Source organism: Aphis gossypii, chromosome 2 (genome assembly GCF_020184175.1).
Source record: "Aphis gossypii isolate Hap1 chromosome 2, ASM2018417v2, whole genome shotgun sequence".
NCBI classification, from domain to species: domain Eukaryota; kingdom Metazoa; phylum Arthropoda; class Insecta; order Hemiptera; family Aphididae; genus Aphis; species Aphis gossypii.
This window is the reverse complement of record NC_065531.1, coordinates 32,664,379-32,682,127: the sequence shown is the minus strand read 5'-3', so window position 1 is coordinate 32,682,127 and position 17,749 is coordinate 32,664,379. Positions and strand designations below refer to the sequence as shown.

The 17,749-nt window shown below is 29.2% G+C and overlaps 1 protein-coding gene across 2 annotated transcripts in view; it reads left to right on the top strand.

Annotated features, from left to right (window-relative positions):
- The first annotated feature begins 4,076 nt into the window (after positions 1-4,076).
- The window catches only part of LOC114129807 (diencephalon/mesencephalon homeobox protein 1-like), an 86,054-nt gene continuing 72,381 nt past the window's right edge, over positions 4,077-17,749 (top strand). The window contains exon 1 of one of the 2 annotated variants that reach the window (XM_050199785.1): positions 4,077-5,134. In XM_050199785.1, coding sequence (XP_050055742.1) covers positions 4,663-5,134 — 472 coding nt within the window. In that variant the 5' untranslated portion in view covers positions 4,077-4,662. The remainder of the gene's footprint in view (positions 5,135-17,749) is intronic. The other variant, XM_050199784.1, reaches the window with a different exon arrangement.

The following is a 17,749-nucleotide window of genomic DNA, read 5'->3' as shown; positions in this document are numbered from 1 at the left end:
TTATATTATAATATTTTTTTATATGGTATTTCATATTTTAGTATTCTAATATTTATTTTTTTATATATATATAATTAAATTCTTGGCAGTTTAGGTTTACTGGAAAATATTAATATATTATGTGTATTTAATTAAATATAAATTACATAATTAATAAATACTTCTTATCACAATATATAAACAGTTAAGAGATACTTATTAAGTTGATAAATTGGCAGTAACGATGAATTTATTGGCAGTGGTAGAGTGGCAACACGGAGTCCCAATTTTAGCAGATTTGGCCAACATTTATTGGGTACCTACTTTTATTTATTAGTCATCGATCAAACAATACTTTCAATTATTTTAACTTTTAATAATCATGAAGAAATCAAACATATGATACAATATTGTAGAAATTATACGAATTACAAAAAAAAAAAAAAATAGTAATAATACAAACAACATAAACGTACACATTACTATAACTTAACATTTAAGTACAGATAATTTAATACAAATAAATATATTTTTCGCACTAGTTAAAATAAATCAATTATTAAATTTAAAAAGTAATTAAAATTAAAAAACATATTTTTATAGGATAATGAAAAAAATATCTAACTGGCTAATATTATAATGAAGAATTCCTCAAAAATGCTCTAATATTATCTGCCAAAAAATGTGTGTACCCAGAGAAAAATATTTTAAAATTACATCAAACATTAAAACTTAAATATTAAAACTTCACTAAACTTATAAAACCTAAAAATGATTTTGTCGATTCAATATATCTTTACGGTTATGAATTTATTGTTTATATAATTTTAATTATAGGTATTTAGGTATATCTACAACTATAAGAATATTTTTTAAGATTCATATAAATTATACATAAGATAATCAGTAAAATATTACTAACAACTAATCCATATTAAATAAAAATATATTTTCTGCGTATAGTTTATACATTTATAAGTATTAAAACTACAAATCCGAATGAATGATTGTCTTGCATTTAATATACAGTTTACTTCACTGATATAATGATAATAAGATGTACAATTCGTGGGTTTATACTCAATAATAGTAATTTAGAAAACATTTAAATACCAGCTATATATAAACAAGTATTTAAAAGTATTGTTGTTCAATAACACTTTTAAATTTTCTAATTTATTACAGGTACACTTATAATTACACAATATAACTGTATAAATTCGTAGAGTATTTTACTACATATTTTTCTATCTAATTGTTTTAAGCAAACAATTTATTACAATTATGGGTTAAATTAAATAATATCATGTTATTACACTATTATATTTTTTGTTTAACTTAATTGTTTGCATAATTTACTATTGATACATAGATATATATATTTTTTTTTTTGAATAAATCAACAATTACTGGTTTTAGATATATTTTAATTTTTATTGAAGGTTACCTATTACATAGAACGATAATGCAATCACTGAAATATCAATAATATATATTACAATAATGATATTGCGTACAATAATTGTTTTAATAGGTAGGTATTATATACCTAGACACTTAATAAAACAGTCAAATCATTTGTTAATTTTCTAAATTTTGTTTTCATTGTTGGTATTATAACAAATAAGTAAATATTACAATATAGATATTGAAGATTAACTGGCATATAGTATATATTGACAGCTGGTGTGAGTATAACGCAACCTATGGTATAAGCATATTATATCATGATGTATGGTTTATTTAATAAAAAAGCAATATAAGTCAAATATAAAAATTATTGAAAATTAAATACACGCAACAATATGAAACTAAGCTATTCAGTAAGAAATAAGTAATTTAAATACACTCAACAAATCAAATCATTTAAATACAGATATTATATTTTAGGTTTAGGTACCTATATAATACTAAAAATTAAAAAGGTAGATAATAGGTATAATTAAATATTTTATTTTTTAAGCTTATACTCAATCATAAATGTAAACATATTCCAAAAATTCAATTTTCCTATTTTTATATTTTGGCTTGTATATTGTTGTTTTTGATTTAAAAATGTAAACACAATAATGTCTGTACCTACTTCAGAAGTATATAGTAAATATATTTTACGACTTCATAAAAACCTATTGCTGTAAAACTTTATTCCCGTAACAATTCTTATTGATTACTTATTAATTATTATATTATATATTATATATGACTTATAATACCCATAAAAGGCAGCCATCAATATAAAATATTTTTATGCTCAAAATAAATGAGGATACTATATTCTCCTATAGCAAATCAAGGAACAGTAGATATATTCTCATTATATTATATAGGTTCAACGATATATATTATATAGTATAATATAATATATACATTTCAGGAGGTGATAAAATTATTATTATTAATCATCATAAATTATAATATTATATGTAAGTACTTATAGAGATATGAACGCTCTGCATGACGTATCTACTGCAGCAGCCTCATGCAATTTCTACAAGTACCTACTCTCGGTTCAGTTCAGCATAATTAATATATCACATTACACTACTGCAGCCTGTCGTCCGATTTGCACGCATACTAACGCGTGACAGTATATAGACATAGCATAGTTATTAATTTCATATATTGTAGACATCATATAATAACCTATCAGTGATTATATATAAACATGATGTAGGCATATAGATATAGTATTTAATTCTCGATAATTTAAACTGAAACTGAAAAACCTTGTACTAGAACAAGAATTTTTAAATATTTAACTAAATTATAATAATTTGAGGTCTTTACTGGTTTCTCTAATTTTGGTTTTAATAAATCATATTTTTTTTTAACTTAATTTTAATTGCTTTTCGGTATAAAATTAATATTAAATAACAGTTATTATTATAAATATGATTTCAATATAAATCGATAATAAAATACTGTCATAATATATTATATGTAATAAATAACGCCATAATAATAATTTAATTTAACTAAAATAAAAAATAAGCCATTATGTCTGAGATGTCCTTTAAATAGCTGGTTAGTAAAATAACCAATAGGCTAGGAATATTAGTTATAGACCATCTTAAAAATCAAAAATTTTATTTTGTATCTTGACAAACTTTCTGCAGTAAAGCCAATAAAATCATTACGATTCCAATACCGCGAGTTATAACGTGCAGTCCATTCAATATAACATAGAATATATTTTTTAATATACGATGAAAATCATAATTATGGCGTGTCCAGCATAACACAAGTGCTGTAACGAATTTTTTGCACGCTTTCACGTGAACAACTCAAATTCGAATGACTGCAAGACTCCTACAGAGTAAAAGTCAACACTGCGATATACCTATACGTATTGGCATGTATGCTTGTGTACGAAAATAAAATAATTAAAATACACTTACAATACTCTGCATCAAAGATCGGAATATATTAATGACCATCGCGGTTTTATGTTATTGTCGCATATAATACCGTTTTAGTCCCGAATATTATGCATAGCACTCTGCGGTGGAAATATTAAACATTATTTGTTATTCATAATATCATCATATCATTTTTATAACAATAAATAATAATATATTTTTTAATAATATTATAAATCGTGATACTACCTAATACCTATTATATATTATTATTTTGTTGCGGGTCAGTATATAATATATTATAATATTACGATGACGAATATATTATAACCTAATATAGATCACATACGCGTGCGTGTACCGCGCGACTCGCGAGTCCGCGGCTGCGGCGGCGGCGGCGGTAAGGAAATCGAGAAGAAAGGACGAAAAGCGGCAGGAGGAGCGGTAGGACGAGAAGACGGCGCGCCGTCTTCGGACGGAGTGTAGGTGGGGGGGGGGGGAGAGAGACCGTCGCACCAATGCGCCGAGAATAGAGAAGAACGGAGACTTATAAAAACGGGCGGCGCGGAAGAGGAGCGAGTAAAAGGGTATATTATTCGGGCGCGTGTACCGTATTTTTTTTTCCCCCTCCCCTCGGAAAAATCCTAAGTGGGTGTTACGCGGCCGCCGGTGCGGTGCGGCGCGCGCGGTCCCCATCGCTGCGGCGCTCCGTTCGGGCACGCCCGGCCGGCCAATAGCGGGACGGCCGCGGACACGCCCGCTTTGCCGCCGCCGGGACGCCGCCGGTCCGACCGCGCGGCCGACGAGACACGCACACCGGCACTGGATCCCTGTGGACGCGGTGCGTTTCGCCGGCGCACACACTTACACGCGCACACTGACGGACAGACAGACACACACACGTACTCGCGATCGCGCGCACGCCGTCCGCCGCGCTGCAGTTTTCGTCCGACCGGCGATACACCGTCCGCAAACGTTTACCGGTGCGCACGTGCCGGGCACGATATCCCGAGACGAAATACACACACACTCACACACGCGTTATAGTCATAATATTTAAAAAATAAAAAAATATGATAAAGTGATTTTTAACGGCCGCCACCTATAAATTATTTTTTATCGTTATACCTATATAATATTATCGTATATTGCCGCGCGCGCGCTAACACAGTAATATAATATAATATAATATAATATAGCGACAGTGAAATACGGTCCGCCCGTAACCGCGCGACAATATATCGTTCGCGCGCGTACACGACCTACGACGGCGACGACCACGACGACCACGACGGCCGCAGCGGGCGCGGATGTGCAGCGCGCGATGAGCGCGGCCGCCAAAGACAAGACGATGCCGCAGCGGTCGCCGTTCGCCATACAAGAGCTGTTGGGCTTGACCGACAGCAACAGGAGCCCCGCGGCGGCCGTGTCGGCCGTCACGCCTCAGTACCCGCAACCGCCGGCGCCGCCGTCGGCGCCCGGACCGGCCGGACCGTCGTCGTGCTTTGCCGCCGACCGGGACGCCGGCCGGATGCACCACCACGGCCACCATCACGGCCACCACCACGGCCACCACCACCACAGCCACCACAGCCAGATGGTGGCCAGCCGGTTCGCGTACTTCAACGCCCAGGCCGCCGTGGCCGCGGCGTTCCTGCCGCACAACATGAACTCGCTGGCCGCCGCCGTGGGCATGACCGCCGCCGCGGCCGCCAACAACAACGGCGGAACGCCGCTCTCGCTCACCTCCAACCACTCGGCCGCCGCCGCCGCAGCCGCAGCCGCCGCCGCTGCCGGTAAGTCGTCTGAAAATTATTATTATAATATCCACCTCCACACGTCATTTACATACCCCTTATACGTACCCCTGCGTGGGGGTATCGTGATTATATCGTGTTGAACTCAGGTTATCGTCGCAAAAGGGTATTGTAGGCAAATCTCGTGAGATTAGCTGTTTAATGACGATTGTTAGGCCCTTCACTTCGGTACGTTAAAATTCGAAGAAAGCTCAAAAGTCAATTTTTAGCCGTATAAATGTGTCAATGTATCTGTACATAAAAGCGTATTATTGACTTCTAATATTAGACTCTTTCTGATATAACTATTTAATAATTTGATTTTCGTGCTTAAGGGAGCTTCCACCTCATATTTCAACCCTAAGGCTAAGAAGTTTCACGATAAATTACTGATCGCTAATCATTGCATGTATAAAGTGAAGCGCTTGGAAGTTATTTCTAATCATCATTTCCCGAATAGAAGTAAAAATAATTCATCAATTTTCCGATAAGTTAGGTTAGGTCATTGTATGGTTATATTATAATACACATGCTCTATTATAAATAATGTACTACAGAGGTGATCGAATAATTGAATAACAATATTATTATGCCTATATTAGAGGAAATCTACGACCTTATTAGACATCTATCAATACATTCCAAAATGAATGTATACGTTTTTTCCATTTTGTTCACCAATTTCTTAAACGAGGTAGGTATACTATACATTATAGTCGACAATAAATTATCAATTAATATAAAATAAAATTATGATAAATTTAATATTTGATTACCTCTATTGAGTAAGTTCATAAGATATGTTTTAGGTTTGATTAGGTTTTAAATATCTATTAAATTACTTCAGAGGTTAAAAATTAGTTTATTTATGAAACACACGATTCGATTTACAATAAATGCAAACATTGGGGATGAGTATTAATTATTATTCTATTACTGTAATAAATAAATAATATATATATATATTATTGTAACCACTATGCAAAGTCATAGTAAGTAGAATATATTAGATTAAAATATTCTGTCATATATTTTTGATTACATGTAAATGCGTTTATATATATCCACTGAGAAGTATATAATCATTACTCAAATTAACCAAGCATTGACGCCTCAATGCCTTATACACATGATTAAATACTTAATTATACAATTAAACGAATGATAATTTAATTAAATATATAAAAATATTTTAAATTAGTATGTGTATTAATTTACGGTTAGGTTTATAATACAATTTTGTTCATTGGACTATGGTTAACTAATTAATTTAAAAAATATTCATGAATAATAATATAATTTTTAACGGCTATTAATAAGAATATTTTAATATCGTTATAATGATGTAGTAAATTTAAATTTAAATTAATATTCTGAAGTACCTTCTTTTATTTTAACTTAAAATACGTTTATAATAAACCATAGTTAAAAATAAGAACTATAGAAATGAGAACATGAGTAAAATAAAACATTACTAATGTACAAATAAAATAATATTTATTCAATGATTAATTAAAACATAATATTATGCAGTATGCTATTATGCATTTAATTTTCAAACTAATAATTATAAAAACTCTTAAATGCCAATAATAAAGATAAAATATATTTCCTAAATAACTATAATATCATTGCATGCATAAGACTATCAACTCTACATATTTTACCATTATATATTAGATAAAATATACCTATAAGTTTTATGTGTAATCTAAATATAAGATAGACAATTAATATTACTTTATAGGTATAATTTGAATTTCTTCCATGTACATCTTAATAGTTAATACAATGTAATATTAAATATACTATGTTCATTATTAAACCACAATTTTTATTAAAATGTAGTTTGGTTAACCGCAAGATTAATCCTTATCAATTTTAGAGGTTCAGTAAAATGTTATTTATGTTTATGTCAATTTAATCCTGGTATTACAGCCGAAAGCATTCTACTGGCTTTAATGCAGCTTGTAGTAAATCCCAAGTACTTCCGAGTTGGAATTACCAACCAATTTTGTAGGAAGGCTTTCTCGATTTTTCCCACCTAGCAACCAATCGGTCAAAATTGAATTTATACTAAAGTGGGGGTGGGCACCCTTTTCATGCATATAATTTTTATGTGAAATCAAAATGTTTCCAAATGCAATTCTCCAATAAGTAAATTCGTCATAAACCGTAAATTGACTTAATTTAATAATTCATGCGTAACAAGGAAATTAAAAAAAAAAAACGAAAAGTACGCTATAGTCACTTGAAGCATACTATCCAATCGATTAAAATTATCTAATCGGTATTATAAGATAACAAACGATTAGGTATTATTCGTATTCAAACATAATTATAATGCTGTAGCTGTTTAAACGTTTAATTAAGAAACATTTTATGAGTTGGAATTTTTTTAGCGAGTGAAAAATATTGTGTTGCATTTTTTACCACCTGTAAATAATAAGGAATAATATAAGGATATACAATATAATCTAAGCATATTATGCTTGACAAGTTTTGTTATTTTAATCCATCTCTGATTAAAATAATGATTGGTTTAATGCATAATAATAATATATTCACTAAATTATTGAATTAATAAGTAGGTATATTTTTTAAACAATATAATGTAAACGTATAGAATATATACATTTTTAAGTGCATTAAAAAGGTACTTCATCTTATATAATACACATTATAATGCATTTAAAATTGCACACACACTTATATACATAAATCATTTTGTGTAGTAGATATTATTATGAAGGAAAATTATTTAATTTAAAGTATAACACAAAAACTATTATCGGCTAGGTGGTATAAATTACATTTAATTTTATTAAACCTAACTTAACATAATATAAAAGAAAATATATAAACGTATTACAATATATAAATTTGTACTATTTCTTTTATTTAAAATAACTAGTACCTAACATATACAAATATAGAATAATTTTAAAAAAAAATTATAAAAAATTTATATGTTAAATTATGTATATGTAAATTCATGACTAATGACAAATAAATTTTAACCTATTATCTATATGTACTATCAGTGGTTCCCAAACATACTTTTCTTAATAGCACATAATTGTTGTCAACAATTAAAAATCGAAATACACTTTCACAAAACATTTTTTGTATAGGAACTATTTACAGTAATAAGTACTTACCTACTTTTAAATCTTAGAAAAATATATGGCACTGATTAAACAAACATTTAATTATTCAATATTTATGATAAAATACTGTTATACAAATTTATACATTTTTTTTTAATAATTTTTTCTCGATTAATATGTGTATGTATACAGAAAATGTTATTAATATCTTATTACTTTTCTATGATATTATTTGTATGAATCTGAATAAAAAAGTCCACATTTTCACAGCGTACCTTTAACATTATTACTATATTATACTCTAAAGGAATCACAAACGAGCTACATGAAAAAAAAATGTCCTTTTTAAAAATGAATTATCTTTAATTTAAAACATTTTTTTTTTTTAATTAAATATATATTATTTATTTATACCTTTTACTATACTTTAAAACACATAAATATATAATTTTAAATATTTTTGTTAATGTTTATATACCTAGTGGTTAGATACTTTAATAATTATTGTATAGTTGATATTTTTTAACAGTCATAAATTAATCAGCAGTCTAGGTACACAGTACTTACACATTAATTTTATTATATTTCATCTTGAACAGAACAATGAATAAATGCAAATTTTAAATAGAAACATTTTTTTTTTGTTAAAAAAAAAAAACTTTTTCGTTGATCAAAATGAAATTAAAATCAAATAAATGTATTATATTTACTAATATATCTCAAAATCTAATGTTTAATTTTCAAAGTGGCATAATTATATAATTATTAAAAGTGTTAAAATTAAATATAAGGTAAAATAATTTTTTATAGCATTGATTTAATTTTATACGTTGACAATATAATAGTGTAGGCTATTGTGTAATATTGATTAAGTTACTTTTAGGTATTATAATTGAATGTGTTGAACCTCTTATAACGTTTGATATGCAACGATGGAATAGATACGTAGAGCTATGGTATTAATTGTCAACGGTTTGGTGTTGCATACTGCCATAACCTAACCTATTCGTTCTAGTAGCGCGTAGGTACTAATTATTTGAGACAATAACGTGGCAGTTATCACAATAAATAAAGTGTTCAAGTAATTACAACGTAGGTATATAAATTAAAGATTTAAATTGTGTCCACGTATAAAAATTGTTTAAATACTTATGTATTACTAAATAAACTATAAAAAATGTTTTTCATCAATAATTACACGTGTATAATAAATTCGGCTTTAAAAGTACCGTGAACAAGAGGCGCTTTATCACGCCGTCATTGCTTATGGACCATTGCTGTTAACACATCGTGCTATTATATGTAGGTATATTATTATACTGAGACAAGTCAATTTGTCTTTATTAGAAGAATTAAAAATATAAAACAATCGTCAACTATATTAAACCAAAATAGTTTAATAAATTATACATGGAGCTTCAGCGGTCGTGTACGGTCACTGGTCAGTTATTGCCTATTGTGTATTCATGTTGTAGATACGAATACCTATTAACCCACTTTACTATGGGTATAATATGGAGCGAACTCAATAAAATAACGTTTATAGGATAACAAATTTTTCTTAAGTAGGTACATCCGTGCATCTCATAACATGTATTCAATCTTCAGACACAAATCAATATAAATACTGGTTGTAACCATTTTATCGTTTTTTTTTTAACTAATAGAATTATTTCTCAATACAAAATACGTTTATATAATACCCATAAGTTCAGCTATTTCAATCGGATTAGGCTCTAACAAACGAAAATATAAAATAAAAACAACACCGAGCTTAAAATAAGTTTATCGTTAATAATTCGTAAGATATATTTTGGAAACCACTCGGGGACTTGTATAAAAATAATTATACCTACATAAAAAACCGCTATCTTAATTTCATTGAAAAACGAAGTTTGTAAAACTGTATGAATATTATATATATATAGTTGTATATAAGTTCTATAGTTCAGCTATAGACATAAGGTATATGCGTGTAGTACATATTATATTACCTATAAATCTATATTTCCTTCATAAAAAGAACTCAAACAAGCATTATTTTAAATTTGTTATGTTTTTGTATTCACTTAAGCAATAAAATAATATATAAGTACATATTGTATCTAAACCTATATAAAAATTAAAATTAAATTATTTTTAATTAAATAAAATAATAGATAGTAACATAATAAAGTTTGAGTGTATAACAAATTGACTCTAATATAAACGTTTAAATAATTAATATTTATATACTTTACAGTATATGTATATAATATGTATATATTCACAAAATCACACACACACAATTTTCCTTGATTAAAATGCACGAGTATTAATATAACGAGTCATTATTTAAGGTGTATTGCTTGTCTTATATTATTTTATATGCATACTGCTCTGATGGCATACAGCGAAAAGAGAGTAAACGTTTGTAAAAAAAAATAAGAGACCGAGCGGGAACAAGGCAAATATTTCACATTATTATATCCATAGCCCCATTGTTACTCCCTTCGGCCCACACATTATAGAGTAATAAGTGCCCGGTGTCGAGATTTCAAATTTTATAAACAGTTCAAATAATAACGATAAAAAAATAATATAGAATGGGTACCTACACGAAAATGTTTTTAAAATTAATTTTACACATAATATTATCTACATTCACATGATAATGTAATAATTTTGGCAATTTGATCAGCTTATAGTGCAAATACATTAAACCCATACCTACTCCATAATATTGTAGAAAGGTAGTACCAACATACGAGTATAATTATACTAATCAAATATGAACAGCTAAAAAAAGGGGATTAAAATCGTCGGGTTAATACATATAATTTTGATTTTTGTTAACAAATTAGATATTATAATATATTTATAACTGCTTTAAAAATAAAATTTGGTAAGTCGTCAAAACATGAAAACATTTATTATTATTATTATTTTTATTTTTAAAGATAGGTAATATTCAAAGTAATGATTTCTACATAATTACGTCAAACTCGAGTAATTTTAGCCACGTTTATTAAATAGCAGTTTTTGTTTAGTATAAATTTAAGATTTTTAGATTTGATCGTTCAATACTCTCCACGTCTCAGCCACATGTGTATAAATACCTATAGCTTAAAATCTGACAGTTCAAGATCACGCAAGTGTTGGAACACGTCTATTGTCTCGCATACCCCGTATTGCATTTCAGATTTCTTTTAAACGTGAAACAAAAAAAAAAAAAAACAACAAGAAAACAAAAAACAAAAGTAGAAAAAACATATTTCCCCTAATTTGTTAAAGACCAGTTGCCTGGTGTAAACAACGAACACGTCCACAGCTAATTTCGCAATTGAGTTTAACACGATTTTTTTTAGCTCCTTCATTCCATTCCTTTTCATATTAAACACGCACACACGCATACTTGCTCATGGAATTAAAAACAAAACACCACACATTTTTTTACACCCGATCCCATATTTTCAAAACCAACGTAGGTACGTACAAATATTATTAAATTTATGCTGTATAGGTAGGTAAATTACTACTATTATAGCGTATATATAAATAAATGTAGTTAACTTGAATGTATTATAAATATGTATAGTGTAAAATCTCTCTATCTACATATAAATTGGATTATCGGTATTTGTAAAAATTTTACTATTTTAATGCTAAAAATCTTTGAATATTATTTCAACTGACACAATATTTTTTTCAATTTAATAACAGTATACCTAACCTAAGATGTATACAAATAAAAATGTTCTAATTACAATAACAATGTTAAGTACCTCTTGTGTCGGGTGAATACACTTCACAACAAACGTTTGTAAATTATTTCACCTGCATTTCATGTTGCAACCGTATATTTTATGTAACATATTAAATCTGTATTTACTTAAGAGTTATTGAACAAAAAGTATGTTGCGTCATTGAAAACTTACTTTACATTAATAATTAATAATTATAATAAAATTTAAAACGTGTAAGTACTTAATTCATTCTAAAATTACCTACTCTTGTTGTTATTTTCTATATACTATAGTAGCTCAAATATATATTAAAATAATTATATCGATGTATAAAATGTTTGTTTGAACAAAGTTAATAATATAGGCAGTTAATGTAATCATTAATTAGTGGAATCATAACATTATTAGACAAAAATCTATATTATATTCAATAGATTATTGGATGATTGGTCAATCAAAAGTGAACATGATTATGGAATGATGACATTCATTCGTTTTAATTTTATTCCATTTCATATTTCTATATCATTGTTATGAAACGATTGTACAATTTTGAAAAAAAAATCAACTAATTTTATTGCTATCTTTGTATAATACGAGTATCTATTATATAAATATATATGATAAATTGATATTTACTTTAGTATATCTACACAAACTTTGTTGTTGCATAAACAAAATTAATATCATAGAAAATTCCAATATGCGCCTATACATTTTTTTTTCGAATCCAAATTATTCATTAACATAATAACATATTATGTAAAACTTAATTTACATTTAACATTGTTTCACTGAAAAAGTAATTGTACTTCTTAAACACAGAAAAAGCAAAGCATTTGCATTTTAAATGTACCTATAGAATACAGTAATATAGTAATATATCGTACAATCATATTAATTGTATTTTATTATTACAACGAAGATTTTAGTTGATGAATTGTTAAACAAATTAAAAATTAAAGTTTATAACTTTGAATAAATAGTTTTCTTTAACAATATTGTAGTTGCTACATATTATATACAACATAGGTACACGAGTTTACTGCATCTGAAACTTATTCATTTGTATTTGTAGTATCTGCTACTTATTTGTAAGAATTCAGTAATTAATGAACCTAGAACAATTAAAATTGCTAGTAAATAACATTAATAATGCAGGGAACAATCAATAAAAATAAAAGCAACAATAGCTCAATAAAATCTATATAGTGGTAATATAAAACATTTTTATATTTAATTAGATCGCTTATTTCTTATCTAATTATCCTAAGTAAATTAGTATTTATGTTTTAATTTTATATCGTCCGGCATTTGTGTGAATGTTTCAACAAATATTACGCATAATATATCTACATGCGCCGGCTGCAAAATTGTATAACTGAATATCCGTAAACAGGAGCTAATGAACAGTGACAAATTTACATATCGCCATATTATTATTATAGTTAATGTTTATAATTGGCGTTATTGAATAACAAGCGTATTTACTATTTAGATACATTTTAACAACACACACATAATACTAATATGATGTTAGAAACGTTAACTGACTGCCTCATAAATAATGCAAACATAATATTTAAAAAAAAAATTTGGTAGTACATTAACATTTTATACATAAATATTTTACCACAGTGTTTCCCTTCATATATATACGATGTTTTTACTATTCCAAAATGTATCATATGAATGGTAAATAAATGTCTATATTAGTTATACGCATATACAGTTGAAAATATGTAGTTGATAACACTTCAGGTCAAGTATAAGAGATATGTTGAAAATGCGTCATAATATTATCATTAATATGTTTGTCATGTGCGCAAGAAAAGGTCAAAAGGGTCGATGTCAGAAATTCTTCAAGTCGTGATTGGTGTTTTTTACCCTAAAAAAACCGTTTATAATAATATGTGTAGTAGGTATATTGTAAGACGAGCTATGGTATAAGAATAGACTCAATTTTTTTTTATACAATCTCCAACGATTATTCAGCATTCTATAATCATACCTATACAAATATAAAATATGTAATATATATACTTCACAAGAATGTTTTAAAACAACAAAACATTTTTATTATTATTTGATTTATTTTTTATGCCCGTACGTTATAATTTTTTTTATCTCGTCGTCAATTCAAACAGCACAACCGTTAGTTAGAACTTAAAAGACAGTCCATTGCCTCTACTGCTAAGCGTGTGAATTAAATAACGTATCCGTGTATCGTATTCGTATACACCGCAAAGAATAATAAACAATTTATTTTTGAGCTTGGTGCCTTTTATCGGGGATAGGAATATTACGATATTCTGCTCAACTAAACCATTAATTTCGACGGGGATCATAAAAAAAACTTTAGTGACTATAGTTTAAGTTCTAACTTGTATTCATCGTCGTCGTAAATACAATATATTATATATCATATAACATAATAATATGTACGCTTTCAGTGAGTGTATAGGTACCATATTATTATACAGAATAACACCATGCGTTTAAATGAGACTTAACCTGAAATGGTGAATAACACGTGGACAAAAAAAACCTCGTTTTTATATAGGTATACATCTCGGGTATTCGAACGTATACATGGCAGTTTTAAGAAGATTTTAATAAAGCCAAAAATAATATATTGTACCACGAAAAACGGGGTATTTCGTCGGCTTTTTACTCTACCCCCCCGAGTCGTAATTAAATCCCAGTGTTAATTATCGGAGTTCCGATTTGCACGAACGGGTGTAATTTAATTACAAGGATTCTCGCCCTTGAGTAATGTTTTTTTTTTTTTTTTGTAGCCAAGACCGCAATCAAATCTCGGTCGCTATTCATTCCTCTTTTTTGTATACGTAAAAATGCAAGCTCATCACCATAGCTTTAGAATGAATTACATTTTAAAATATGTTTTAACGTGCAATTAAAGAAAACATTTCCACGTCAGTGAGCGAAGAAATATTTAAAAAAAAAAATTATTTTGTTCTCGTCCATTAAATTTGTATCTCGAAACACGTTACAAGACTACAAAAAGTCGTAATAGAATAAACGATGTCAAACGGTATTTAATTTTAGCTACCTATGTTATTATTATACAATATAATAGGCTGTTGAATAAACTGCTACGTTAATGTAAAAAAATTAAAAATTAAATAATATACGATTATCGCATATTAAATAACATCGTCGAAAAGTATAAAAGCATTATTATTTGTGTATTTATTTATTTTCACCATCATTGGTTCGAATAAATTTGATCCCAATTAAAATAATTTTTCCCGTCAAGAAAATGGCTTAATTTTCGTTTGTTTTTCTTTCACCCTTCGTGCATTTCTTTTCTTTTAATACCAGTAGTCACACTAGATAGGGTGAAGAGTTTCAGGAACGTTTCAGCGCAGTGGTTTTGCCGTTGACAAGTAATTACGTCGCCTGGGGAAAGCGCCGCCGTCTTCCAACAATTTCATTAATTATATAACTTATTTTCGCCACTCCGGGAGCTATTGTGAGCGCGTAATTTTCTTTGTCGTCCCCCCTCCCACCCACAACTCAATTCCTTAATCCTCGGCACCTCTGGGCTCTGTCTAACGAATTGATTAATTTTGTTAACTCCAGAACAACCTTAATTATTACTCAGCAGGTAGGATACAATTTAATTTCATCTATATACTTTTAACAATAAAGCGTAACGCTTAAGCAATTAAAATATCTAAAAGCCTAATGAAATATAAAATTATAATTTTAAATTAGCGAAAAATAATCATATGACCTGACCATTTCACTAACGCCTTATAAAATTAATAAAAAAATAATTCAATTAAAAAATTTTAAATAAAATATATCTATATAAAATAATATCTACCTAGGTATATTTATTTATTATACCAGTGAGTAATATGAAACTACATAGTTCCATCCGTTGACGGTTCAAACTGGGGGGAGGGGAAATAGGTATTTTTTATACTAAAACAAACATATATACAAACAGTATTAATCATACATTATTATCGTATCTTAATTTTCACGAATCTTTTACTGAAAAATTATCAAAATTGATGAGTTTTTCGACAAAAATTATAAAACACTTATTGACGAATTCTGACTGTTTAATGAACATTACCTTACAAATACTGTACCTGGGAGGGTGGTTATTTAACATTGAGTATTTTTATTAATGCATATATTATTATTTTAATTGAACTGTTCATCAGAAATAAGATAAATAACGATAGTAAGTTATAGGTACGTGTGTTTTGAGCAATTTTTACAAATTGATCGATGTCGAGTCATCACGGTTTTTGACTGAGGACACGCGGAAGTAGAATTCATGTCGACCTAATTACGTGTCAGGCGAGGTGTTTGCTTTGCTTTACGAGCGCGGATTGGAGGGGGTAAATGGAAAAAAAGGGTGTAGTTATAAGTGTAATATAACTATATACACGAGCACGTTGTACATGTATATACATTACACGTGTGAAAGCGTATTCGGGGTAGGTGGGTTTTGTGATGGGATGGTTGTGGGGGGGAGGTTTCCGGGACTACTTTGCATCCGCAAATTATTGATTCTTCCTGGCCGTCGCCTCGACAGAATAAACCAGGCTTCACAAAAAGTCTGGCCTTTTATTTTAAAACACACCACCACCCCGACCGAACCCCACGTCATCGGTCCCAGGCACTCTAGTAATAATCCGTTGTTGTGTTGTTTTGCACTTCAAAAACCTCCACTACGCGTACATGCGCGTCTGTGTGTACGCGTGTTTGTGTACGTGTATGTGTATATGTGTGCGTGTATGTGTCTAGATATATATATGTAGTTTATACATATATACATAGAAACCCACCAGTGTAGCGTACTAATTATTAAGGTCGTACATGAAAGGGAATCTGGCGGGAATACAGCGCGGGGTGTGACACAAAAATGTGTTATGTACGTATATTGTATTGTACTTGATACGAAAATGCTAATTAAACGGGGAAAAGACAAACTTCATTTGGTTTTTCGAGAGCAACGAACGTGCAAATTAGCCTCGAATAAGTCGTTTTTTCGCGTCCTCAAAACGATTATTACCTAGTATAATACATATTTTTAAAATACCCAACCTTCAGTGAACTTCAGTATGTGTATTGAATAATATTTATCTTCATTGCGTTTTTGGTAACGATATTCGTTAAAAAGAAATTCGCTTTTTGGCTACGAAAAAACTTCCAAGACATCTACTTAATCTACCCGAAATATAAAATAATGTATGATATAATATAATTTAGTAAAAATGAAATGAATGATACTTATCATTTATGTCACTACTCGCCAATCAATATTTGTTGATATGATTAAATTCAGCCACTAACTTCTAAAATGTTAAAATAGAGTATAAAATAGTTAAAAATATTAAAGTGTACCCATAATAGTTTTCCATATACCTACATAATAGGTAATTTTGCATTTGAGACATTTTTATTATAATAGGACAAACGTACCTACATAATATATACCATTTAAGTGTGCAACACAGCGGAGTACAGGGAACTCACACTTGTAGTGACTGCGCGTGAATATAAGTTTTTTTTTTTTTTTGTTATTGTTGCTATTTACATTTTTAAACAGCCATCTCGAGTTCCAATTAGTCGGAATCCATTTTAGATTCGGCCGTTGTTATTTTAACATAACGCCACTTAAAAAACATACACATATTATGCACGTACATTATTTACGCGGCTCTCGGGCCATTATTTGTTCTATATAGGTGCAGTTTTGTGGGTGAAGTGTAATATATACGGTTTGCTTACAG